Here is a 27,445-nt window from a genome sequence, read left to right as displayed (position 1 = left end):
TCCTCTTTGCCTTATCCCGTGCACTCCTCCAAGCAGTGCTATCTTCGGGTATCTTCTGTCATTCATTCTCATAACATGGACCAAGTATCTCAAGCGCCACTGACGTATCCTTCTGTAGATGGAGATGTTTCTCTTCTCCTTCTCCTTCTTCTTCTTCTCCTCCTCCTCCTCCTGAATTTAGTCTGTTTTATTGAGACAACTGGTCTGGGCAATTCATCTCAGTTTTCTGATGTCCAAGTAGGAAACTAATAAGACTCCGATGATGATCACGATTACAGAAAATTCTACCATCCACAGAGCAGGGGAATCCACGGGGCTGCTTGAGTATCTATGAAGCACATCTGTAGGGTCTTTAGTGACTGGGAGAAGGATCACAAGGCTCTTGCTAGATATCCTGGCAGTGTTGTTTTCAAAATAAAACTCATATTTTCTTCTTCTTCTGGAAGCAGGACAAATTACCATGCAAGATGGCATCCCAGCAGGCTGGCAGACCAATGCCCTGCAGTGTAGGAATACCTGTCCACTCAGGGCCTTACAGCATCCATAAAGCTGAAGGTAGGGATGCTGAAGCATTGGTGATAAAAAGGAAATGGGGTCGGTGCCTTCTGGACAGCAATTCTCTTGGTCTGATAGTTGTCTCCTGCATATGGGCATCCAATCAAGAGGATGGGCCATTGTGGTTGATGAGAAGGCTTAGGGCCAGGTGTGGCCCAAAACTGTTCTAGCAGTAACCTCCTAAAGGGGTCTTCTGTTCTGTGAAGGATGGAGACCTCAACATAAAAAGGATCCTGGAGAAATTTCACCAGCAGGTAGTCATCAGCACCATGATAAGAGCTATAGGTTTTATCCTTGATAATCTGACGCTCCACAGGGTGGGGCCCAGGCTGGGTCTTAGGAAGGGGTGGTGGGAGTGTCAGCACTTGCATGTTTATTGGGGATGTGTTGCCGAGAACGGAGTAGCTGCAGTTAATTGGGAGCCTAAAGGTGCTGTCTTGAGTAATAGAGTCACTGCCCCAGGCTCTCACATCCTGAATGGCCACTAGCTCATTTTCATACATGACCTGGTCTCCAGTGATCTGCCTTGTGGTCCCACAGGAAGTAAATAAAAATTGGAACAGGACAAAGGTGAATGTTGCCATCACCGGATTGCATCCACTGTCACGCCTGAAGATCAAGTGTAGTGAACCCAGCGCAAGGGTGGCAAGGTCACGTTCCTAGACACAGCAAAGAAGAAGTGGCCCTCTCTGGTGCACTGGGAGGTCACTGGGTTTCCATAGTAACAGGAGCCTGCCTCTTGCACTTCAGAGCTGTAGCAGCAGCCCAACTGGTCACGGTCACCATCTCCTCAAGAGATGGGCGAGGGAGCACAGGGCAGGCAGTCTTTCCTTTACTGACACAGGATTTCACACTTCAGTACTCAGAGTATCTGGAACTAGAAGATCCAAAGGGCCCTTAAGCAGTCTCTTCCTTGCCCCTGCCATACGTCCAGCTACATCCACCCCTTGAACTCCAACCGCCATGACATAGTGGGAGCCCCTCAGAGTACCACTGTAGGTAGCTTCCAACACCAGAGAACCATCCGGACCGTCCGTCACCCGTGTACCACAGTCTGAGTAGTTCTTTAGCCTGTGCGGCAGCCTCCGCCTCCAGACTCGCTGCCTCCAGGCTGAGGTTCACAGTAAACTGGAAGCTCTGTAGCCCACAGTGCAGCACAGATGGCAACTCAGTCACATGCTGCCCACTCAAAGGAGGGCAGAATGGGAAACACAGTAAGATGCCTGGCAGAAGCCACAGAGTGCAACTTGGAGCCTGCTTGACCATTCTTTCTCCTTCACTAGCCCACTGGAGAGGTTTCTTAATGTCATCATTGCGCACCCTATCTCTTCACGTGACACCTAGAATCCTCCTGAGGCATGCCATCTCAAACACATTCAGCTGATGTCTATCTGAAAGAAAACCTCAGTACAAAGACGGGAACTGTTTCAGGCGTCAAGAGGAGGATAGGGATAGCGAGGGCTGCATTCCAGGCACTAGGAAAGGTTTGGTCAGCAAGAGACCTAACAACAACAACATTACAAGTATATGAGACACTTATCTTGAGTTGTCTTCCTTACGACTCCAAAACCTGGACAATAAAACGCTCCTCAGAACAGCGTCTGGTACCACAATGCTAGCCCTTATTTGAATCTGGAAGATAGGTAGATAAAGGTAGGTAGGTAGATAGATAGATAGATAGATAGTTAAATAGATAAGTGGGATTACCACCATTGTTAAATCATTAGCTGTGAATTGTGTTTGCTGCCATCTGGGGGTTTCATAGAATCATTGCAAGTACCTTTTTCTTTCTGTTCTCTGCCCTTCTTCCCCCAAAATTCTCACTAAGTATTTCAAGCTGGTTTCAGAAATCTCAGATTTCCTCTGGCCTCAGCCCCACGAGTTCTAGAAATTCTTTTAACAGTCACACTTTAATTAAATAAAGACTTCTGGGTGCTAAGTCAGTATTGGTGGCACAGTTATTAAGGTAGTTGTGGGGCTTCAAGTGTAGCTCATTGACACAGCAAATATTACATGAGAGAGGTCGAGATACAATCCCCAGCACTTCAAGCAGTATAGAAGGATCCAGAAGTTATTATGTCTCACTATTGGAATGTTTAAGACCCTTTCTGCTGGCAGTGGCACACAGGAGGCAGAGGCAGGTGGATCTCTAAATTCGAGGCCAGCCTGGTCTACAGATTGAGTTCCAGGGAAGTTAGAGTTACACAGAGACTCTGTGGGGTTGAGGAGGAGATCCTTGTCTGTAGGGCCCGGGTCTACCCTTGTTCCTGGGGTTCATCTTGAGGACAGTTTCTGGTCAGCCAGCTAAAACATTGTGTTTATTTCTGTGCTCTCTCTGCCCTGTCTAGTGATTAGGTATAGGGCATTGTTTACCCCATCTTTGGTGTGATAATTTCCCACCTGCCTGGGTGGAAATCCTTGTGCAGCAGCGAGGTATATAAGGATTTCCCCAAGGTTGAATAAATGGCATTCAGCTGATCTCCTTTTGAATGACCCAGGTCTCTTGTGTGTTCTTTCAATCTCCAGGCCCTTGCCCGACTTGCGTATGGCGCGCGAACTGTACTGAGCGGGTAACACGGAATCGGGCGCAGTCTATTGTGCATAGGCCCACTCCTGGGCTGTGTGGTTCTAGGTTCTATAAGCAAGTAGGAGGAAGAAGCCAGGGGGCGCTAGCCAATGAGCAGCGACCCTCCATGGCCTCTGCATCAAGCTCCTCAGGCCCTGTTTGAGTTCCTGTCCTGACTTCCTTTCATTGTTGTTGTTGAGCTATACATTTTTCCCATTCCCCTTCCTTCCTCCCCCGCCTCTTTTTCTTAAAAAGGACACTGTTAAAATAAATGTGAAAATTTGGATGTGGACTAGATAATAATTAATGTCAGGAAATAATTGAATGCTTTCTTGGATGTGCTAGATGCTCCTGTAAAGATGAAGGAAGATGTCCTTATTCTCAGGAAACACAAACTGACTTATTTGGGGGATGAATATAATTTATTTTTAAACTGTTTTGCAGCAAACCACAGATCGCCGTGTGTAGCAGCACTGATGAGTGGAGACAGAAATGTCCTCACAATATGAGACAAATGCTGCTGAGACTCCCCCCCGGGAGAGATGGAAATAGTGTGCACCCCTCTTCTTAAGGTCCCAACCGAGGAAGGTCCCACAAGGGTTCACATGTGGGACCCAATGAGTTTATTAGGCTTACCTATGGAGCAATGGGAGCAGGGTTAGGACAGTCGCACAGGAAGGGTTAGGACAGTCGCACAGGAAGGGTTAGGACAGTCGCACTGGAAGGGTTAGGACAGTCGCACTGGAAGGGTTAGGACAGTCGCACTGGAAGGGTTAGGACAGTCGCACTGGAAGGGTTAGGACAGTCGCACTGGAAGGGTTAGGACAGTCACACAGGAAGGGTTAGGACAGTCGCACTGGAAGGGTTAGGACAGTCGCACTGGAAGGGTTAGGACAGTCGCACTGGAAGGGTTAGGACAGTCGCACTGGAAGGGTTAGGACAGTCGCACTGGAAGGGTTAGGACAGTCGCACTGGAAGGGTTAGGACAGTCGCACTGGAAGGGTTAGGACAGTCGCACTGGAAGGGTTAGGACAGTCGCACAGGAAGGGCAGCATCCAGCAGGAATGATGGTTCCTATCCACACAGATGGAAAACCCTTTCCCCAGTTATCGCCTCTAATTCCTCTCCCGAGACCTGGAGGACACAGACAGTTATGGCAGAATTGCGTTCAATTGTTTGGGAGGAGTGGTAGAATACTCAGATGAGGGTTCCAAGACTCTTCCCAAATCCTCCTCTCCCAGGGAAGGTAAGTCAACTGGCCTAGTTCTGATGGTCTTCTGCAGTGGGCCCAGGAGAAATCTTAAAGATGGTAGTCCTCTACTCCACTATCCAAGGTGGCATAGTGACATTTTGTCCCAAAGGGCAAATAACCAAACCAGAACAAACAAACAGAAACACAAATCTCTGTAAACACATGCATATAAAGCAAACAAGGCAAAAGTGTTAATCCCCAGATCAAAGTAGTGGCTATATTTTTTAGTGTGTTAGTGTGGGGGGAGGGTATAGGGGGTGTAGGTGCGTATGTGTCACAGCTCATCTGTGGAGGTCAGAGGACATTTGCAGGAGTTGGTTCATTCCTTTCACTTTGTAATTTCTTAGCATTAAATTTGGGTCACCAGGCTTGGCAGCAAATACCTTAACCCCCTGAGCCATTTCACTGGCTCTGAACACACACACACACACACACACACACACACACACACAATTTTTTTTGAGACAGGGTCTCATATGTGCTAGGCAGGCTTCTAAATTACAGTAAAGAATGACCTCCAGAGTTTTACAATTACTGGTATGTGGGTTTATGTGGTACTGGGGATCAATGAAGGACTTATGTATGCTACGCAAGCACTCTGCAGAGTGAACTATAACCCAGCCCTATTTTTTGAACTTTTATCTCTGAAGTTTTTCATTAAAACAAAACAAAAAGTGAGAAGTGGAATTTTAAACGCAATGTGAGTACAGCATTTTATGTTTTAAGATCTTTCTTCTCTTTCTCTTTTCATTTTTTTTTTTTTTTTTTTTTTTTGAGACAGGGTTTTTCTCTCTAGCTTTGGAGCCTGTCCTGGAACTAGCTCTTCTAGACCAGGCTGGCCTCAAACTCACGGAGATCCTCCTGCCTCTGCCTCCCAAGTGCTGGGATTAAAGGTGTGTGCCACCACCGCCTGGCTCATTTTTTGGTTTTCCAAGACAGGGTCTCTCTGTGTAGCCCTGGCTATCCTAGATCTCTGTCTGCAGACCTGGAGGCTAGTGTCAAACACAGAGATCCACCTGTCTCTGCCTCCCAAGTGTTGGGTGTTTGTCTGGAATCTTCAGCTCCCTGCTGCTTGCTCAGACATCCCTCCCTCTCCAAACCCTGCCCTCTCAGAAAAACCACCAACCTGTGTGGCTCCTTTTCTGAGACTGCAATGTCTCAAGTCACCACCCAAAGCTTATGATTGGGCACAAGCCCAGTTTGCGGAGGGTGTGTCATCACACACACACACGCACACACACACACACACGCGCGCACACACACACACACAGGGTATTTAAGCTGCCTCTTTTAGAACATCCATTCTCCTGTGCCTTCCCCAACTTCAGTCTCTGGGGGCTGGAGGACTCACCTAGATGGTGCTTTGCTCAAATATACCTGGTCTTTTACCTCTTAATTTGGCCTGATCTGGCTTACTGCACCAGGCAGAAAAATCTATTAACAACATACAGAAAACTTATCATTGGGATTAAAGATATATGCCATTACTTTCAGTTGCCTGCTTTTCCTTTTTTAAAAAATAAATTTTATTTTTATTTTACTTATGTGCATTGGTGTTTGTCTGCATGTATATCTGTATGAGGGTGTCAGATCCCCTGGGCCTGGAGTCATAAACAACTATGAGTAGCCATGTGGATACTGGAAATTGAACCCGAGTCCTCTGGAAGAGCAACCAGTGCTCTTAACCACTGAGTCATCTCTCCAGCCCCACCCCTGCTTTTCTTATATGAATTCATTAAGGGAAAATTACTTTTTTTAAAAAAATTTTTAGTGCATAAATAATATTTTTCTATTTTTTTAAAGTATAAGTGCATTTATATGGAATGCTTGGAATAAGTAAATTGTTGTTTTGGATTATTCCTTTTTTATCTTCTGAGATTATTATAATTTAATAACATCATCTTCCTCTTCCCATTCCCCCAACCAAACCTTCACATATACCCCTTCATACTGTGTTTTAATTTCTTTATATTTATTTATTTATTTGCTTTTGTTTTTTTGAAACTGGGTTTCTGTGTAGCTTTGGAGCCTGTCCTGAAACTAGCTCTTGTAGATTAGGCTGGTCTTAAACTCATAGAGACCTGCCTGCCTCTGCCTCCTGAGTGCTGGGATTAAAGGCGTGCGCCACCACTGCCCAGCATTTCTTTTAATTTAGTTACGTCAGCGGGGCACACTGGTGTCACATTCTTTTGCTCCCAGCTCTCCAGAGGCAGAGGCATGTGGATCTCTGTGAGTTCGAGGGCAGTCTGGTTTACATAGTGAGTTCCAGGACTGCCAAGGCTACATAGTGAGACCCTGTCTCAAAAAGAAAAATAAAAAAATTTCATGCCGTCTTTTTTCATTAATTTTTGTTATATAATGTATGTATGTATAAATATGTATATATATTCCTAAATACATAGATATAATCTGCTCACTCTGTATGTTACTTGTATGTGTGCTTTCAGGGCTAACCATCTGGTACTGGATAATTAGTATGCTCTTCTCTGAGGAAGACATTTTCTCCCATTCTCAGCATTTCTGGGTTGCTTGTAGTTCTTTGAGTAGGGCTGAGGCTTTGTGAGCCTTCCCCTGACCACTTTAGTATGTCTACTGTTGTTATTCTTGTCCAGCTCATGTTTTGGTAATCGTGTTGCTGAGACTTACGGGTGTGGCTTCTGACATTACTATGAGGCACACACTCTGTATTCCTCTGTCACTTAAAAGAATCCTCCATCTTTCTCTTGAACAATAACCCCTCAGCCTTAGGTTCAGAACTTATATTGTAGATGCATCAGTTGGGATTGGACTCCGCAACTGAATATTTATAGGTTGTGTCTTTTGGTAATGGTCTCTGTAGCAAAGAGAAGTTTTCTTTTTTTTTTTTAAGATTTTATTTATTAATTATGTATAGAAAGGCTGCCTCCATGTATGCCTGCAGGTCAGAGGGCGCCAGATCTCATTACAGATGGTTGTGAGCCACCATGTGGTTGCTTGGAATTGAACTCAGGTCCTCTGGAAGAACAGTCAGTGCTCTTAACCGCTGAGCCATTTCTCCAGTCCCAGAAGTTTTCTTGATGAGGGGTGAGGACCACACTTATCTGTGGGAAAACCCGCCCACTCGGTGGGATCTCCAAGATGTTAGGAATATTTTCTAACGCGAGCTCTCTGCCAACGCAAAATGATCCCAATCAAATCAAATCAGACCAGACTGAAAGATACCCAGGTTTAAATAGACACCTGCGCCCCCCCTCCCTCCCCCGTGGCTCCGAGGGGAACGGGAAGTCGCCAACGCAACCACCGGAGAGAAAAAGAAAAAAATAAAAATAAATGAAAAATAAACACGCGTTTATTGTCTGAGGAGCAGTTTAAATAGAGTGTGGGAGTGGTCTTGACCTTCCTTGGGGAGGGGTCAAGGTTTAGCGGGCCACCTTGACCCCGGGGTCTAGATTCCAGGGGCACTGGAGAGGGGCTTCCAAAGATGGAGGCCAGAGACTGGGATTTACAATAAAGACAAATGATTAGAATGTAGTCAGCCGCTATTTTTATTCCTATCTATAGACACGGAAACTGTGACACAGAATGAATGCAAATTTCCCAGGTAACTCTTCTAGTGAGAAGTCTGGATTCAAAACAACATCCATTCTGCGCTAAACCACAGTTTTGCAGACAAGAAATGGTGGTGTCGTGCTAAGCTAAAACCCCGGGTCTTACAGGACCCGCGACAGCAAAAGTTAATACGGACTTGATTTGTTCTTTTCCCCAAGAAAAGAAAGAGCATTAGCCGGGACCACAGAACGCTTTAATAGACTCCTTATCCCCCTAAACACGCCAGGCATTTCACCGACTCTCCCCGCTGTTCCCTAAAATGGTCAGTTCGTCTGAACTGAACTGATTGGCACTCAGGTTTCCACAGGGAGGAGCCCGACTCTGCAACTCGGGAATTAAATTCCAAGAAGCGCGGGAGAGCTCAGACCAATAGGCGGCATCTTTCCGGCTTCCCTCGGAAATCTGGACCGTGGCGTCATCAGGTCCGGGCCGTGATGATTGTTTACGTCTTGAGCCCGCCCCCTGGGATCGCTCTGCGCCTGCGCGCCTCTAAGAATCCGGGTGTCGCGCCCTAGCCCCGCCCATTATCCCGGAAGTGAATACGCAAGTTCCTCCCACCTCCTCAGCCGGCTGGGGCGCAGCCATTTTAATTCATATCTGAGTGGGCGGTGGCGATTCCCGTGGTGGCCGCGGCTCTGCGGGGCACGGGTAGTGTTGCTGGCTTTCGGGGGGTTTTTGTTAGCTTTATTTTTCCTTTCTAGCTTCCCGTTGCCGGCCGGTGTGTCCGTTGTCGTCCCCCGAGGCCATGTCAGGCGACGCAGCCGCGGAGCAGGTGAGGAGCGGGAGCGGCAGGGCCTCGTGCCGACCTCTTTCTCTCTCGGGCCCTGTGGGTGCGGACCTTGCAGCCGGGTTCGCGTGAGCAAGGGCTCTGGCGGGCCGGGAGCGCCCGTGGGGTCCCCCAGTCCTGGCTTCTCCGAGGCGTTCATATAAACAAGCATTTGACTCAGACAATAGCTTGAGGTTGCTTCGGCCGGGACGGTTGAGTTGAAACCATTTTGGCGTGTGTACCTGCCACGGCAAGATTTCCCACTTTTGCTCCCGGGTCTGCTGTCCCCAGAAATAGAAACGAAAGTATTCTGGAAAACCAGGCCCCCCGAGAGAGCGAAGGTGAAAAAGCAGCGGTCCAGGAGCAGAGCGTGGCTGTGTCGAGCTTTGGGGGGAAATCTGTGGATTTTCTCTCGCCCCTTTTTTTCCCTCTCGTCTAGGAACACTTTATTTTTGCTTTTGCGGCTACGCAAACATTGCAGGATTTGAGAAATTGAAAACAGGAAATGTGCTTTAGTCCCTGTAAGCACCAGCTGTTTGAATGGTAGATATGAGTGATAGTTACGTGTTTTAAAAACCAGATTTTTAGTGGTGGCGCACACCTTTAATCCCTGCACTTGGGAGGCAGAGGCAGGCGGATCTCTGAGTTCGAGGCCAGCCTGGTCTACAAAAGCTAGTTCCAGGACAGGCTCCAAAGCCACAGAGAAACCCTGTCTCGAAAAACAAACAAACAAAAATCAGATATTTTGATATGAGGACCTTTTGCTGTCTTTATTTTATAGACAGTTTTACTGTATAGCGCGACCTAGTGACAGTCTTGCTTTCTTTGCCTCTTTGGTGCTAGAATTGGCTGGGAATACTTACGTCCTCTACGTCGGGTTCTTTTACTCTTTCATAGCCTGAATTTCGTAGGATAGTATTTGCCTATTATTGTAATAAAAAAAGAAACCTGATTTTATGAAAGAGGTGTTTTTAGATCTTGATCCTAGTGTTGTTTTTCGAGACAGGGTTTCTCTGTAGCTTTGGAGCCTGTCCTGGAACTAGCTCTTGTAGACCAGGCTGGCCTTGAACTCACAGATTCACCTGCCTCTGCCTCCCGAGTGCTGGACTTAAAGGAGTGCGCCACCACCACCTGGCTTCCCAGTTTATTTTTATTTTTTTTTAATTAATTAATTTATTTTTTTATTTTATTTTATTTTTTTTTTTATTTTTTTTTCCCAGTTTATTTTTAAAAAGAAAGTTAGTCTTGCAAAGTCCTAAATTTTCTGTTGCTGTAGCAGCGAAATACACTTATATTTTTTTTCAAGTCTCCAGTTTATAATGTGGAAACTATATGGAGGTTAATGGATGACAATAAATAAGACTGTTAGTTAATGAAGTGTGGGTAAGCTATAAATTACTTTGGGAAAGTGAGCAAAACTCAAGTTTGCTTGAGGGCCAAATTCATCCCTGAAATCTTGGCAGTACTTTTGCATTTTATCTAAAGTTGGGATGCCCAACTTTACAATTTCTTTTGAACTCTTACTAAAACGGTTTCTTTACTCTTTTTCTGGGCTAGTTTTTTTTGTTTTCTGAAAGTGAAGCAAATATTGGATGTGTCTGAAATTTATATAAAATTATAAAGACAAAAGTATTGTCATGATTTTGTTTATAGAACTGTGGGCTTTTTGTTTTGTGTTGTTCCTGTTCCACCCCAGCAGATTAAACCCAGGGCCTGGTGCATTCAAGGAAGCCCTCAACCGCAGAGTTATAGCCTCAAACTTATAAAACTTTAATCCTCCAACCTACTTGTATTTTGACAGTATCACTATGTAGACATGGCTGGCATGGAGCTTGCTATGTAGATCAGGCTGACTTCAAATTAATGGAAATAGCCTGGCTCTGCCTTGTTGAATGGTAGGATAAAGAAGGTGCACCAGGCAGCCCCCCCTTTTTTTTTTTTTTTTTGTGATTTGGGAATACACTCTAACTCAGGCTGACCTTGAACTCACTTCAGTCCCTTTGCCTCAGAATTCTGAGTGCTGAGATTATATGTATGAGGCCACCACACCAGGCTTGTCTCCTTTGAATTTTATTGTACAGTTTACAGCAACAACAAAAAAAGTTGAAGGAAAAATTCATGAGCACCTATTATAATTTTCATTGAACCCAGCAATGGTTACAGTTTTTGTCATACTTACGTATGTATTATATATGTGTGGGTATGTTTGTGTGTGTTTACACATGTATTTTTTGTATGTGATAGTTCTGTGGCTCAAATCAAGGATCTTGCTCATGCTAGGCTAACCCTCTACTACAGATGTATACCTCTAACCTTGACATTTTCTTTCACCATCATATTTCTCTGAAAGTTGACATCACACTTCCATTCACACTATTTCAATATTCTCTGTATAGTGACATTAATGATGTTACATAACTACCATACCATTAACCCACTCAAAATCTAGTTATGCCGTATCTGTTTTATTTTTTCGAGATAGGGTCTTGTACAAATTTGAGGACAGGCTGGCTTCAAACTCAGTTTGTAGCTGATGATGACCTTAAATTTTCACCTTAAATTAGGATCCTAGGTTCTCTCCAGTGCATCTGGCTCAATAATGATGTACTTCTAACATAATCTATATTCAGATTTGTCATTGCCCCAAGAATGTGATTTATAGGACTGGGAATGTTCACAGTTTGTAAGAGTGGCTGTGTAGTCCAAGGCTTTGGAATCCAACCCAGGGTAGATCCTGAGCACTGCCTAAGCCAGATTTTGTGGTGAAGATGTGTAATCCCAGTACTCAGGAGTTGAAGGGAGACCAGAGGATCAGAAGTTGAGTTGTTGTTGGCGACATAGTTTAAAGGCAGCCTGGGCTATAAGAGACTTTGTCTCAAAACAACAGCAACAATAACAACAAAAACCCAAAACAAAACTTAAAAACCAACCAAACAAATCAAAATTTAAGTAAAACACTGAATCCTGTATTTATGAATTTGCTTATCTAGTAAACATTCTTCCTATTAGCCTGCACCTTCCTCACCTACATTATCTGTTTGAAAAGAGTTATTTTATCATTTTCTGAGATTTTGTTTGGGGAGTTTTTGGTGGTGTCATTTAATAGATCTTTTACTCTTGGAGAATTTATAGTTAGGTCTATTCTCAGTCTTGATAATTTTGAAGTTAAATATCTTGCATAAAGTAGAATACATTAGCTGGATGGTGGTGGTGCACTCCTTTAATCCTGGAGGCAGAGGCAGGCATATTTCTGGCCAGCCTGGTCTACACAGTGAGTTGTAGAACAACCAGGTCTATTACACAGAGAAACTTAACCACGTCTTTAATAAATACATATGTAGGAGGGTGTGTATGTGCATCAGTGGTCTTGGTGGAAGTCAGAGGGCAATCTTTAAAAGTCAGTTCTCGCCTATCCTGTAGGCCCTGGAGATTGAACTAAGGCTTATTGGCAGGCATCATTATCTTGTTGGTCCCCAAAGCACTTTTTTGATGTTTGAGACAGGTAACTACTCTGTGTAACTGCCTTGGCTGTCCTGGAACTTAGTCTGTAGACCATGCTGGCCTAGAACTCAGAGATTTTGCCTGTTTCTGCCTCCTACATGTTGGGACTAAAAGTATGCAACATCATCTTCGGACCGTGGCTTTTAATTTTTTAAGTGTATGAGTGGTTTGCTTGGCACCCAAGAAGGTCAGAAGGGAGTCTTTGATCTGGAAATGGAGTTACAGTGTTTTTTGTTTTGTTTTTTTTTTTGGTTTTTTCGAGACAGGGTTTCTCTGTGTTTTTGGAGCCTGTCCTGGAACTAGCTCTTGTAGACCAGGCTGGTCTCAAACTCACAGAGATCCACCTGCCTCTGCCTCCCAAGTGCCGGGATTAAAGGCGTGAGCCACCACCACCCGGCTGGAGTTACAGTTTTAAGTTGCCATCTGGGTGATGGAAACTAAACCTGGGTCCTTTGCAAGAACAGTAAATGAGTCAGTCAGGCTCCATACCACTGAGTCATACTCCACCCCCACCCCCACCCCCATGGCTTTTACATGTTGAGTGGTACTTTTCAAGCAAGCAGCAAAAGAAATATTATATGTGACGTATTTATCACAGAGCTGCTTTTTTTCCTTCCTCTGCCTTCATTGCTTTGAAGTAAATCTCAGTTGCTTTAGCTGATGTAGTAATTAAATTATACTTTAAAAGTACGAGAGAATTTAAAATGTGAATTGGCTGCACAGTTCTTACTGTTTGAGACAATGGCCAGTGGAAATCTGGAGAAAGTAAGAATGCTTTCTGTTCTTGTAAGAGGCTCACAAGCACCTGTAACTTGAGCTTCAGGGAATCTGATGCCCTCTTTTGGCCTTCTTAGGCACTTGTCCACATCTCACGCACATAACTGAAAATGAAATCTTTTTTTGTTTTGTTTTATTTTTTTGAGACAGGGTTTTTCTGTTCTCTGAAGCTTTGGAGCCTGTCCTGGAACTAGCTCTTGTAGACAGGAGGCCTTGAACTCACAGAGATCCGCCTGCCTCTACCTCCCGAGTGCTGGGATTAAAGGTGTGTGCCACCACAGCCTGGCAAAAAATGAATTTTTTTTTTTTAAAAAATGATCCTTAAGTATTGGTAAGAAAGCCTAAACAGAACTGAAAACTATTAAGAGACAATCATGTTGGCACACAATAGTGACCCCAGCATTCAAAAGACTGAAGTAGGAGGATCTTGGGTAGAGTCTAGTCTGAACTATATATAGCAAGTCTTGCTCAGAAAAAAACAAAGAAAGAATAAGAAAAGCATCCTTTTGTAGTTATTTTGTGGATTTTATTTTCTTTTGTTTTTTGAGACAGGTTTTCTCTGTAGCTTTATTTGGAGCCTGTCCTGGAACTTGCTCCGTAGACCAGGCTAGCCTTGAACTCACAGAGATCCACCTGTCTCTGCCTCCTGAGTACTGAAATTAAAGGCGTGAGCCACCACCAAATAATTTAAAAGTCAAAATAGATGTGAGGGGAGAAAATTGGGAAGAAAGCAGGATAACCAAATATGTTGGACAGTCTCTTTTTTAACCCAATTATTTTATGTGTTTAATAAAATTTCTCTGCTATAGCCTTTTCTATGTTCTCTTCTGTTTTAAATTATATTTATAAGACAATTTTGAGTAAGTAAATAGGTTTGATTTTAATATTTCTTGGGAAAAGTGGACTTCCTCCTCTTTATTTGGCAAGAACTGTTCCTAAGGGTACTAGATCTGTCCTTTTGTTTGGATTTTTTTCTTTTGAAAGGAATTGTTAGAGATTGTATTTGTTGAGTATTAGGTTGTTTCTGGTCATAAAAAAGAATGTATATCTCAGGTGGAATGGCAAAGCCTATTCATGTGTTTGTATCTGTTCATTACTATTGCCAAAAACTGTTCATGGTTTTAAACTTTTCCACCATATCCCATATCTGCATTTCTCTTTAAACAAAATCCAATTGTAAATCTGGGTCATTTTGTTTTGACTGTTGGCAATAGTATGAGAAGAGATCTAAAAAAAGGATCAAATCAGTAAGGATTTTTCTTTATTTAGTGGTAGAGTGCCTTTATAATCTAGACTGGCTTGGAATTCATGAGCATTGAGTACTGGGATTCTAAGTATATACTAACTTACCCAGCTATTTAAACTATTGATAGATAATTTAATTCTGTAAATATTGAATGATATTAGAATCACAAAAACTATGTTCTTTATTCTTTTTTTTTAATATTTATTTATTATGTATAGAATATTCTTTCTGCGTGTATGCCTGAAGTCCAGAAGGGGGCACCAGACCTCATTACAGGTGGTTGTGAGCCACCATGTGGTTGCTGGGAATTGAACTCAGGACCTTTGGAAGAGCAGGCAATGCTCTTAACCGCTGAGCCATCTCTCCAGCCCCTTTATTCTTTTTTTTTAATGTACTACTTAATCTAGTGAGTCAATATCTTGGCTACTTTTGGATGAGCCTTGTTGGTCAAATTCTAAAGGTTGTTTTTTGTATTTGTGTTTTCCTCTTTTTGTTTTGTTTTGTTTTTTGAGAGAGGGTTTCACTGTAGTTTTAGAGCCTGGCCTGGAACTACTACTTGTAGACTAAGCTGGCCTCAAACTCAAAAAGATCCACCTGTCTCTGCCTCCCGAGTGATAGGATTAAAGGCGTGCCTATTTTTTTTTTATTTATTTATTTATTTATTTATTTATTTATTTATTTATTTATTTATTTATTTTTGAGGTAGGGTCTCACTATATATTCCTGATCAGCGTGGAACCACCACCCCAGCTTGTTTTCCTTCTTTTGTTGTTTATAACTGGGTCTGTGGTAGCTCAGGCTAGCCTTGAACTCCGTCTTCCAAGTGCTGGAATTATAGACCTATCCACAGCTCAAAGATTTCTCTTTTTTCCACGGGTGGCCCACAGCCTCCCAGAAGCCAGATTATAGGTGTGTGCCTGCCCCAAGCTAGACTTTTCCTTGTTTTTTGGTAGTATTGTGGATTGAACTTTGGGCATCATTCTTACTGAACAAATGCTTTGCCCCAAGATGTTTTTTGTTTTTTATTTTTTTTTTAATGATGATTTTCTTGCATTGCTGGGCATTGAACCTTGCTTATTACTAACTAGCTCATGTTCCACAGAGCTACATCCCAGCTTTTTGTATTTATTTGGTTTGCTTCCTAGGGTATGAAGAAGTGAGTATGATTCTTATTTCAACAACACCTTACTTCTAGATTTCTTTTTAAAGTTTTTAAATTGAATAGGATTTTTTTTTTTGAAAAGTTAGAGGAGTTATCACTATGTGATACAGACTGCTTTTCTTGGACACAGTTCATTTGCATTGGCAAAGGAACATAGGACCAAACTGGCATCTAGTCCTAAATGTGACATCCATCCTGAAATATACTTTATTCATTGAGTATGTAAGTTGGCTCACTTAAGCTTGTACTTACTCCAAGAAAGTCATAGAATGCTGCCTTTGCCTATTTTTCTTTAGTTATTTACTTTTTTTTTTTTTTTTTTGAGGTAGGGTCTCACTATATATTCCTGATTAGCGTGGAACTCACTATATAGAAATAGGCTCACCTCAAAGTCTATAGAGATCTACTTGCCTCTGTCTCCCAAGTGCTGGGATTGAAAGTGTACACTATCCTGTTGGGCCTATTTTTATTTTTAAAAGGTTAGAAAAAACTTATATACTATATGCAGTTTTCTTAGTATTTTAGCAAAAAATTAAGTTAGGATCATTTGGGTTTGGTACCAATTTACATTTCATGGATACATGATATTTGGAAAATGTATTTAGAATAGATAGACTTAGATAATAGTCATGTTTCATTGTATTCTTGAAGTGATTTTTATTGTGTCAAACAACAAAATTGTACAGTGATCATACTTAAACTATGTTACAGCCTGGAGTTATTTATAGCCTGTATGTTTATTGGTCTAAGTTAATGGCAGAATCCTATTAATCTGCTGCTCTAAGGCACATTGAACAAAACAATGTAAAATAAAAATAAAGTGCAAGAGGAAGTGGTGCAGTGAAGAGCATTGCTGTGAGAGTATGGTAGGGTTCTTCCCTGGCATGCATAGGGCATTAAATTTCCCAGGTTGGAAATAAAAAACAAGTGGGGAAAGGAAGAAAGTAGAAAGAAAGGAGCTGCTTTCCTGGCCTAATGGAGGCATACTAGTTGGTTTATTTGGTGTTTTCCATGGTGTTGGGCATGGAACCCAGGGCCTCAAACATGTTAGTCAAAATGCATTTTGCTTTATTTGTGAGACATGATCTTACTCTGTAACCTAGGTTACCCTGGAGCTCACTATGTAGTTTAGGCTGACCACAAACTCAAGGCTGTTATGCCTCACTCAGTCTCCTGAGTGCTTTTTTATAAGCATAAGCCACCATACCTGAATAATATTGTTATGTAGTAAACTGTTTTGAGAGGTTCTGGCTATGTAGTAAAGCTGCCTGGAAACTTCTCATCTTGTGTCAGCTTCCTGAGCAAGACAGGGTTTAACTCTGTAGTCCCAACAGACTTGGAACTCACAGAGGTCTACCTGCTTCCGCCTTTCTAGTGTTTGAATCAAAGGTATGCAACACATCTCTCTGTTTTGTATGTTCGAGACAGGGTCTCACTTTGTAGCTCTGGCTAGCCTGGAACTCATCACATAGATCTCAAACTCAATGACCCACCTTCTTCTGCCACCTGAGCATGTGCCACCATGCCTGGCTACACCTTACTTTTTAAGTTGTTCATCCTTTTCCCCCACCCCCTACCCCAGCCAGACTGCCCCAAGTGCTGGGGTTAAAGGCATGCGCTGCTGCCACTGGCACATTTTAAGTTTTTTATCACTGATAAATAATGAGTATGTGTTATTCTATGTTGTATATTTTGATTAAAAACATATTGTAGTGCTGGAGAGATGATGGCTCAGGGGTTAAGAGCATTGACTGCTTTTCCAGATATCCTGAGTTCAATTCCTAGTAACCACATGGTGGCTCACAACCATATGTAATGAGATCTAGTGTCCTCTTCTGGCCTGCAGGCATACATGTAGTGTAACACTATATACATAATAAATATTTTTTAAATGTATATAGTTTTTATATTTTTATATATATATATATATATATATAGAGAGAGAGAGAGAGAGAGATCTGAGAGTGAGTGAGTGGGGCTGGTGGTTAAGAACACTGTCTGTTCTTCCAGAGACCCAGGTTCAATTCCCAGTAGCCATGTGGCAGTTTATAACTGCCTGTAACTCCAGTTTCAGGGTATCCAATACCTTCAAACAGACATACATGCAGACAACATAAATGCACGTGAAATAAAAATAAATAAATTAAAAATATTTTGTAACTATTTAAGGAACAACCCAGTTATTATAAAGTGTTATGTACTGTGTGTAATTATATGTGCTAGACCTTTGTTTACACTAGCCAGCATCACTTCCAACACCAGTAATGCATTGAAATTGGTGGTCAAGATGTCACTAATCATTCCTGGCAGTGGTGGTGCACGCCATTAATCCCAGCATCTGGGAGGCAGAGGCAAGGGTTACTTGAGTTCTAGACTAGCCTGGCCTATAGAGTGAGTTCCAGGATAGCCAGGACTACACAGAAACCCTGTCTCAACCCCCCCCCCCCAAAAGTCACTAAAGTTAAATGTGGGGGAATTTTTCAACACCATTATAGTTCTATTTGGTATGTGGTGTACCACATTGACTAAAATATATTGACTAAGGTGTATCATTTACTGCTTCTCATAGTAGAGTTTAGGACCCATTTTGTCACAATTATTTAGGTCCTTTATGAAAATAATAGATGTCTGCCATAATTTCAGGTTGCTGTTTCTGATTCTGTTAGTGAACTAAGAATCTTCATTTAAAACACTTACTAAAAAAGAAAATAACATGTACTTGGTGATTTTTAAAAAATGAAAGGTTGTAAACCTCAGAATTATGGGGAAGCAGATAAATGTCTTTAAATTCATTTCCCTGATAGTCTCGTAATACAGACCTTGAATTCAGTCTTCCAGCTTCAATTTCCCAAGTGCTGGGATTACAAGGGTGAACCATCATTCCAGCCATAAGTTGCTTTTAAATTCATATATTTGATAAAAATAAGTGTTAAAACTGCAGAATATGAGAATATCTTACTGATTTTCTTCCTTAATTCTCCCCAGCTATAGTTAGTACATTCAATAATAGAAAATACGTACTTTAAAATGGGAATCGAGGCTTATCTGTGCTTGTTCAGTTGATCACAGGCAAGACTTATTATCCAAGCATAGATTTAATTCCTCTTAATTTCCCATCTTTTTTATGATATCTTCTCCCCCTAAATTCATATGTATATTTGTTTATTTTGAGACAGTGTGTCTATGTAGTCTTATCTATCCTATCCTGGAACACACAGTGTAGACCAGGCTGGCCTAAAACCTGAAGATCTACTTGCCTCTGACTTCCAAGTACTGGGATTAAAGGCCTATGTCACCATGCCTGGTTTGTTCATATTAAAGCTTTGATTTTAAATTATTTTTAGTTATGTGTATGTCTATTGTGTTTGTGCATATGAGTGCAAGTGCACTTGGAGCTCAGAGGCCCCAGATCCCTCTAGAGCTGGAGTTGCAGGTGGTTGCAAACTGCCTGATGTGGGTTCTGGGAATTGGACTTGGTACTTATGGAAAGGATGGTAAGTGCTTTTACCACTGAGCCATCTCTACAGTTCCTCCCCCTATTTTTGATGTGTAGTGCCTAGATAAAGTCAGTCTCTTTAATTGTATGTATGTGCACAGCCCAGGGTTTCCTATAACTCTTCATGTAATCTTGGCTGGCTTTTGAATTTGCGACAGTTTGCATGCCTAAACTAATTTTTATTTCAATTTTACTTTGAATTTCCTATGTAACACCACTCCAGTTTACCCTGAATTTATTTGGGGAAAAAATATTTGGGGAAAGCTATGTCCTCCAGTCTTTTTTGCCTCTTTAGTAGGAACAGAAAGAATTGCATATTTTTCTTGTGTTCTCATTTATTTTTGTTTTTATGGTGCTGTGTAGAAAGAGTGGCAGGCTGTATCCCGCCACCCGGCTAGCTTTACACCCGAAATAATTACACGGAAACTGTATTCTTTAAACACTGCCTGGCCCATTCGTTTTAGCCTCTTATTGGCTAATTCTCACATCTTGATTAACCCATTTCTAATAATCTGTGTAGCACCATGAGGTGGTGGCTTACCGGGGAAGATTCAGCATGTCTGGCATGGCGGCTTGCTCCATGGCATCTGCCTGAGGTGTCTGCCTCATTGCCTTCTTCCTCCCAGCATTCTGTTCTGTTTTCTCCGCCTACCTAATTTTCTGTCCTATCAAAGGGCCAAAGCAGTTTCTTTATTAACCATTGAAAGTGATACATAGACAGATGACCCTCCTCCATCAGTGCTGGAAATTAAACTCAGGGCCTCATTCATGGCTAGGCAAATACTTTAGCACTCAGATATACCCAAGCCTTCATTATTCTTTTTAAAAAATATTATCTGTTGGAGTTGGTGAGACAACTTGGCAGTTAAGAACACTTGTTGCTTTTGCAGAGGACCTGGGTTCAGATGTAGAAGTTAGAGAGATGGCTCAGAGGTTAAGAGCACTAGCTGCCTTTCCAGAGGTCCTGAGTTCAATCCCAGCAACCACATGGTAACTCATAACCATCTACAATGAGACCTGGTACCCTCTTCTGGCCTGCAAGCATACATGCAGGCAGCACACTGTATAATCAATCAATCAATCAATCTTTAAAACCGAAAACTTTAGTTCTATAGGATCCAATGTCCTCATCTTGTCTCTGTGGGCACTGCATGCATATAGTACCCAGACATACATGCAGGGGAAATAATCTACACACATAAAAAAATCTAAGGAATTAAAGAATACTTATATTTTACTTGAGATCTGAGGCTCAAGTTTGCTAGACAAATGGTCTCTTGTTGAGTCAGAATACCCATATCTCTTCTTACAAAAGAAATTTTATTTTGTTTTATGTATATGAATGTTTTGTCTATATGTAGATTGATGCCATGCCTGTGCCTGGTCCTCTGGAGGCCTGAAGGCATAGGCTTGATCCCCTGGAACTGGAGTGAAGAAATGATTGGGAGCCACCATGTGGTTGCTGGGAACTGAACCCAAGTCTTCTGGAAGAGCAGCCAGTGCTCTTACCTGAGTCATCTCTCCAGCCCCTCAGCTAGATGCTTTAAAAGATCCAAATGTGCAACCATTGGTTAGGGAATGCAACTCTGTAGTAGAGTTCTTGAACAGCGAGCACAATGCCTAAGTTTGATTACCCTTTGCACAAAACAGGCACAGCTCTCTTTTTTTATAAAGTACATTTCCAAAACATAGATATTGATGTTTAAGGTGTTTTCTTTGTGCTGAGTTTGAACACAGAACCTTACAAGTACTGGCGAGTGCTCTGCCACTCCCTCTTCTGAAGTATTCTTGGAACCTTGCCGGGAAGGTGATGACCAATTTAAAACTCAACATTCGCCGGGCAATGGTGGCGCACGCCTTTAATCCCAGCACTCGGGAGTCAGAGGCAGGCGGATCTCTGTGAGTTGAGACCAGCCTGGTTTACATGAGCTAGTTCCAGGACAGGCTCCAAAGTCACAGAGAAACCCTGTCTCGAAAAACCAAAAAAAAACAAACAAAAAAACATTCAACAGTCACTTATTCTTAACCACTTTGACCAATCTTGAGTCTGATAATTGACTGCCACTTACTGTAAACAAGCTTTTCTGACAAAACCTGCCAGCAGTACTAATATATGGACATAAACATAATTATTTAGAAGGCATTTTGGCAGGTACATCATGGCCACGTAACAAAATAATTGTAGCTTCCTCACTAAGGCCTGTGACCTTTCTTTGTCACAGTCTTTTTAACCAGATTTATATTAACATGTCTCTTTTTTTCAATATCTTAGGAAACTTGAGGGTTTTTTTTTTTGTTCTATAGTAGGACAGAAGACAGAAATGTAGCTCTTAGCTGGGTGGTGACAAAACAAGAAAAACAAAAACCACAACTCTTTTCTTACTGTATTTTGCTGATTGTGCTTTAGCTTGTTTCTCTGTTCTAGAATATAATTTCTGGAAATCACTAATTGGATTTGAAACTTGGTCAAATTCACCTCAGTTTTTTTTTTCCCAAGTGTGTGAAAATGATGACTTTGTAAGTCTCATATCGAATTAAGATATGAGGCACACACTGTCTGGTTGTTTTTTTCTAATTTTAAGATTAGCTGGTGCTGGGTGATGGTGACTTGTGCCTTTAATTCCAGCACTTGGAGGTGGATCTCTGAGTTCAAGGCCACCTAGAGAAGCCCTGTTTCAAAAAAAAAAAAAAAGTAGCTTTTAACTTTGGCTACCTATGGGCTCATAACTGAAGAAAAGGTTTTTGTTGTGGGATTTGAATGTGGCCATAACTAGTAAGCAGGGCATGTACTTGTAACCATTTTGGATAGCTTTCATTGTGGCTGGTGTGTTTGTTTGACTGCCCTGAATTGTTTATTGGATGTGAATTTCACAAGCGTCGCTGTTACTGTTAATGCTGGAGCTGGAGAGTGTGCGAGCTTGTGGAACTTGGCCACAACTTTTGCTCCTTCTGATTGTCAGCCCATAAATCTCCCTGTGCTGGTTTTCTGATTGCTTAGTGTCAGGTTTCTACTGATAACCTTTATGGAAGGGACTGATGAGGATAATCTCAAAGAATTTACTTGTGGAATCTTCACTAACCTAGTAATTCAGGACACTCAAGGCCCTGCAGTGGCATCTAGCTCGCCCCTCAGCAACAGACCTGAAATCTTTTACCTTCTGTTGTTAATACAGTTGAGAATTATCTGTATAGATTACTTTACAAACATTTCACTTCATCATCGGACAGAGGAAAATAGAATTGCAGCTGTTCCTACAGTTGCTTGTGTATAGAATTTTCAGGCTTTAATGAAATTATGTTTTTCTTTTTTTTTAAAACTAATCTCTGAGCATTTTCTTTTAACATTTTATTTATCTGCTCCCCCCTCCCCCAAGCTGTGTGTGTATATGCTGGTGCCTATGGAAGCCAGAAAAGGTAGTCAGGTCATCTGAAACTGGAGTTATAGATATTCATGAGGTGCCTGTTTTGGGTGTTGTGACCCAAATTTTGGTGCTTTCATAGAGCAGTAAACACTAAATTGCTGTGCCGAGCCATCATCTCTCTCTCCTGTCTAGCATCTCAGCCCAAGGTCTTTTGTTTGTTTGTTTGCGACTGGCACTGGAGATTTTGTTGAATTATCAGATCTTTATTTCCCATCTTGCCATAGGAGTGCTGGTATTATCATTTCTGGCCTTATGTGGGTTCTGAAAATCTGACCTCAGCTCCTCAAAACTTGCTCAGCACTGAACTGTTTACTCAATCTCCCCAGTCCTTTCTTGTATTATTAATATAGACCAGAACCTAGAGTAATAGTGTTAACTATAATAGCTACATCACCCATGACTTTGACATAAATAATCAGAATAGCTTGCATTGAACTGACCACTAGAACATTTTTGATGTACTCATTATATCTTACAATATATAATTTTTGTTTTATCTGGATGTGGTGGTACACCCCTATAATCCAGGAGTTTGAGTCTAGCTTGGGCTATATAATTGAGATTTGTTAAAAGGATAGCTTATTTAATGTGTGTGTGTTGCTAGGATTAATTAAGTTTGGTCAGAAAAATTAATTTAAAACGTCCTACCCTTCATCTCAGACTAATCTCAAACTCATAACAATCCTCTTACCATAATTTTCTTATTATCTACATTGCATATGTTGACCAAATATTGATGCTCTATTTTATATATTTTATAGTATATAATTGTTAATTTGAGGGTTAATTTTCTGTTGAGCAGATCTGGATCTCTAGGTAGTTCTCATACCGTTAGGCACTTCAAATAGTTCTCATAGCATAAAATTAATCATCCTTACACTTAGTTACTTTTATGTTGCTGTGACCAAACATCATGAACAAGGTAACTTGAAAAATAAAGTTTAAGCCGGACAGTGGTGAAGCATAGCGGTGCACACCTTTGCTCCCAACACTTGGGATGCAGAGGCAGGAGGATCTCTGAGTTTGAGGACAACCAGGGCTATACAGATAAGCCCTGTCTTGAAAAACCAAAGGAAAAGAAAAAGGAAAGTTTAGTGGACTTAAATATGTTCAGGGTGTTAGAGTCCAAAGTAGATGTTTGGTGGTAGGAACATTTGAGAACTCACGTCTTGATCCACAAATGGGAAGCAGAGAAAGTACACTGAAACCTAAAAGCCTACCTCCATCAAGACTCCACTGCCTAATCTTTACCAAACAGGTTCACCATCTGGGGGCCATTTTCAATCAAACCACCACACGGAGTTTTAAAAAAATTGCAACAGAAAACCTTGGCAGTGTTTTTTGGCTTTGCTTGTTTGTTCATTTTGTGTGTGTGTTTTGTTTGTTTGTTTTATCAACATTTTTCCTTGAAAGGGCATAGATCTTAGTACTGGGGGTTAAAAGGATTATCCTAAAGTTTGTTACATTTAATTTTTTATTTATGTATATGGGTGGGTGCTTTATGGACATCAAGGGCAACTTGGAAGAGTCACTTCCTCCACTACGAGGGTCCTGATGATCTAACTCAGGCCATCAGGTGGCTGTGTGCCTGCGCCTGTGTTGCCTGTAGAGTGCTGAATATAATTCTCTGCCTATTCCTTTGAGGTGAGTGCTGGGATCTTACTCCGGTCCTCATTGAATGCAAAGCAGGGCTTAACTAACTTTGAGCCAAATCTACAGGCCCTCCTTCGTTTAATCAATCTTTTATTATTATTTTTTAAAGTGTGTGCACGGTGTGTGCTGCTCATGCATGATGTGTCTGTGGGTGTATGGAGGTGTCAGAGGATACTTTCTGGGTTCCAGTTATCAAATATAGTTTATCAAGTTTGCATGGGAAGTGCCTTTGCTCTCTGGACAATCTTGCCAACCTCTTTAATAACTATTTCCTATTTAATTTTAAGGTTTTTTGTTGTTGTTTTTTTTTTTAATTGTGTATGGATTTTTACTGATCGTAAGGTATGGTGTTTTGCCTGGGTGTATGTATCTCTTTGTACAATGGGCATGCCTCGTGCCTGAGGAGACTAGAAGACATTAGAGCTCCTGGAACTAGGCTTACATGTGGTTGTGATGCTTAATATGGGTGCTGGAAATAAGAGATGTAAGTGCTCCTAACCACTGAACCAACTCTTAAGCAAGTCATAATTTAACTGGTTCTTTCAGACATGGCTATTTAAATTATTAGCAGTCTTACACAGCAGGCCAGTAGTTGACTGTTTTCGTGTACTCTTTTGTGTAGTAGTATAAGTTACTAGAAATGATGTTCAGTATCAGTTATTCATATTAAATTTTGGTAGTATTTCTTTCTTCCTACTTCCCCTCACCTCACTGAGGATGTCAGTGTTAATTATAGAACATTTTATTTCTATCCCGTGGGATACATTTTATTTCTTTTGAGTAAAAAGTTATTTGCCCCTTTTTATTGACTGAACTTTATGCTAGTAAGCTTAGTGGCTACTACTACTACTGACCTTTCATCTGTCTCTGTCTGTCTCTCTCTGTCACACACACACTTTGGAGACAGGGTTGAAAACTTAAGATACATCTCAGAATATTGTCTATTTAGCTGTTTTGTGTGTATGTACACTAATGATTGGACCCCCCAAACAAAGCCTTGCAAATGCTAAACATGCACTTTTACCATGAACAATATTTTAAGCCCTTGTGGTTGGTGTGTGTGTGTGTGTGTGTGTTTTTAACGATTCTTTGGTAAACAAAAAGTGAGAATTTGGTTTTATCTTGATAAAATTGATTTCATTTATTACATTTGCCAGAAATTCACCATTCTGATATAAAATGTTACTTTTATTATTTAGTGTATTTTTATGCATTGCTGTTTTGAGCTGTATTGATTTTTACCATTACCAAATTTTAGATGCTTTAATATGTGGGTGTGCTAGTAGTCATTTTTATGAACTTTTCTTCCTTAGTTCCTTACACTAATCATAAAGCTCTTGTATTTATTAGTAAGGGTAATTTTAAGTTAGATTGCTACAGTCTTAGAACATGTTCAAGCCAGTGGGGTGGCTTATACCTGTAATTCTAGTGCTTTGGAGGCTGAGACAGGAGGTTCACCAGTATTGAAATCCAGCCTGGCTACATAATGAGACCCTGATTCAAAAAACAAAAAATAATTCTTCCTAAATAAATTCATATCTTTCAGTGGTTAAAGCTAATTTATTTCTACAAAAAGAGTTTACGTTTCCCAGGCAATTTTATTCTAAAAAGATGGCTTTTAGAACTTTCCTTAGATGGGTGCTTGACTGAATTGCTTCTTAATAATTCATCTATAAAACGGGTGGTGCCAGATATGGTGGCACATGCTTTTAAAACCAACACTTTAGTCCTGGCAGAGACAGGTGGTCTCTGTGAGTTCAAAGCCAGACTAGTCTATATATATATATAGTGAGTTCCAGAACATCAGTTACATAGCGAGCCCCTGTCTAAAAACAGGAGTGGTAATGATTAAGTGGAGTATGATGATGGCAAATACCTATGATCGCAGTCCTTAGGGTGTTGAGACAGGTAGTGTTGGAGAGAGGGGTAAAACTTACTTAGTGTGTCAGTATTTGTAAATATCCTTTGAGTATCACTTTTCATTCTGATATGCAGGAATATTCTAAACAATTTTAGAAGTTAATACTTGTGTTTACGCTGTTGGTACTAGGTGCTGCTTTTTTTCTTTCAGTTTTTAAATATCTTTAGTTTTTCTATGTGTATGACTGTTTTGCCTGCATGTAAGTGTGTGCACAATATGTGTACCTTGTGCCCATTGAGGACAGAACATGGGAACCAGAGTTACAGACTGTGGTGGGCTGTTATTTATGTGCCAGGAACTGAACCCGGGTCCTCTGGAAGGATAGCAAGTGTTCTTAACTGCTAGGATATCACTCTAGCACCTTGCACCTTTCTTTTCGTGTGTGTGTGTGTGTTTGTGTGTGTTTGCGTGTTTGCATGTACATGTAACAATGCTAGGACTTGAACCTAGGGCCTCACATCTGGTAGCTTTCTACCGGTACCTGTAAACTATACCCCAAGCTCCAAGAAAAAAAATTCTGCAATAAGACTAAAACAACCTTATTAAAAGACTGATAGAGCACTTTTCTAAGCATGTGCCTAAGACCTGGTTATTAAGGCATCGGAGGATTTGGAGAGTACAGAGTTTTAAAGATTTACTTGTTATGCCAGGCAGTGGTGGCACTCGCCTTTAATCTCAGCACTCAGGAAGCAGAGACAGGCGTGTCTCTATGAGTTTGAGGCTAGCCTGGTCTAAAAGAGCTAGTTCCAGGACAACCAGGGCTGTTACACAGAGAAACCCTGTATTGAAATGTGCACTCCCCCCCCCCAAAAAAAATTTTTTTTTTTTCTCAACACAGGTTTTCTCTGTATAACATCTCTGACTGTCCTGGGTCTCACTGTGTAGACCAGGCTGACCTTGAACTCAGAAGATCTACCTGACATATTACTTGTTGGGTGTCTCTGTGTGTGTATCTGCACGGGTTTATATGTATCGTGTACATTCAAGAACTCAGAGGTTTTCCAGTCTCCTGAAACTTGAGTTATAGTTTTAAGTTATTTTATCTGGGTTCTGGGATCTGAACTTAAGTCCTCTGAAAGAGCAGCAAACAATCTTAACTACTGATCTATTTCTGCTTCTTGTTTTGTTTTTGAAGAGAACTCCCTTCAGCCCACGTTCCTAAGACCAAAGGTATATACCACCATGCCTGGCTCGGTTCTCTATTACCCACCATCTAATAAATGTGACCATTGTAAGATCTTGATTTCTTTTTTAAGACAGACTGAATACCGGCTGGCTTGGAGTTCATGCTCTTCTATATTCAGCCCCTTAAGTGCTAGAATTTAGATGTATGTGGCCATGCCTGGTTTAGTATGTTTAAGTTCTCTATTCATTGCATTTATCTTCATGTGGACCCCCCCCTTTCTTTCATCTTTATGTAGAAGCCCCCCCCCCCTTCCTTTTGTCTTTTAGAGACAGGGTTTCTCTGAGTAACAGTCCTGGCTGTTCCAGAACTTACTCTGTAGACCAGACTGGCCTTGAACTCACAGAGATCCACCTG

The 27,445-nt window shown here is 41.4% G+C and overlaps 1 protein-coding gene and 1 pseudogene across 1 annotated transcript in view; one reads left to right on the top strand and one right to left on the bottom strand.

Annotated features, from left to right (window-relative positions):
* Positions 1-213: 213 nt before the first annotated feature.
* LOC130881038 (zona pellucida sperm-binding protein 4-like) lies at positions 214-1,821 on the bottom strand (annotated as a pseudogene).
* Positions 1,822-8,527: 6,706 nt separating this feature from the next.
* Positions 8,528-27,445, top strand: part of Cstf3 (cleavage stimulation factor subunit 3) — an 88,516-nt gene continuing 69,598 nt past the window's right edge. The window contains exon 1 of the mRNA XM_057781058.1: positions 8,528-8,733. Coding sequence (XP_057637041.1) covers positions 8,707-8,733 — 27 coding nt within the window. The 5' untranslated portion in view covers positions 8,528-8,706. The remainder of the gene's footprint in view (positions 8,734-27,445) is intronic.

Source organism: Chionomys nivalis, chromosome 9, assembly GCF_950005125.1.
Source record: "Chionomys nivalis chromosome 9, mChiNiv1.1, whole genome shotgun sequence".
In the NCBI taxonomy this organism is placed as follows: domain Eukaryota; kingdom Metazoa; phylum Chordata; class Mammalia; order Rodentia; family Cricetidae; genus Chionomys; species Chionomys nivalis.
The sequence above is the reverse complement of the archived record's forward strand: the minus strand, read 5'-3'. Positions and strand labels throughout refer to the sequence as shown.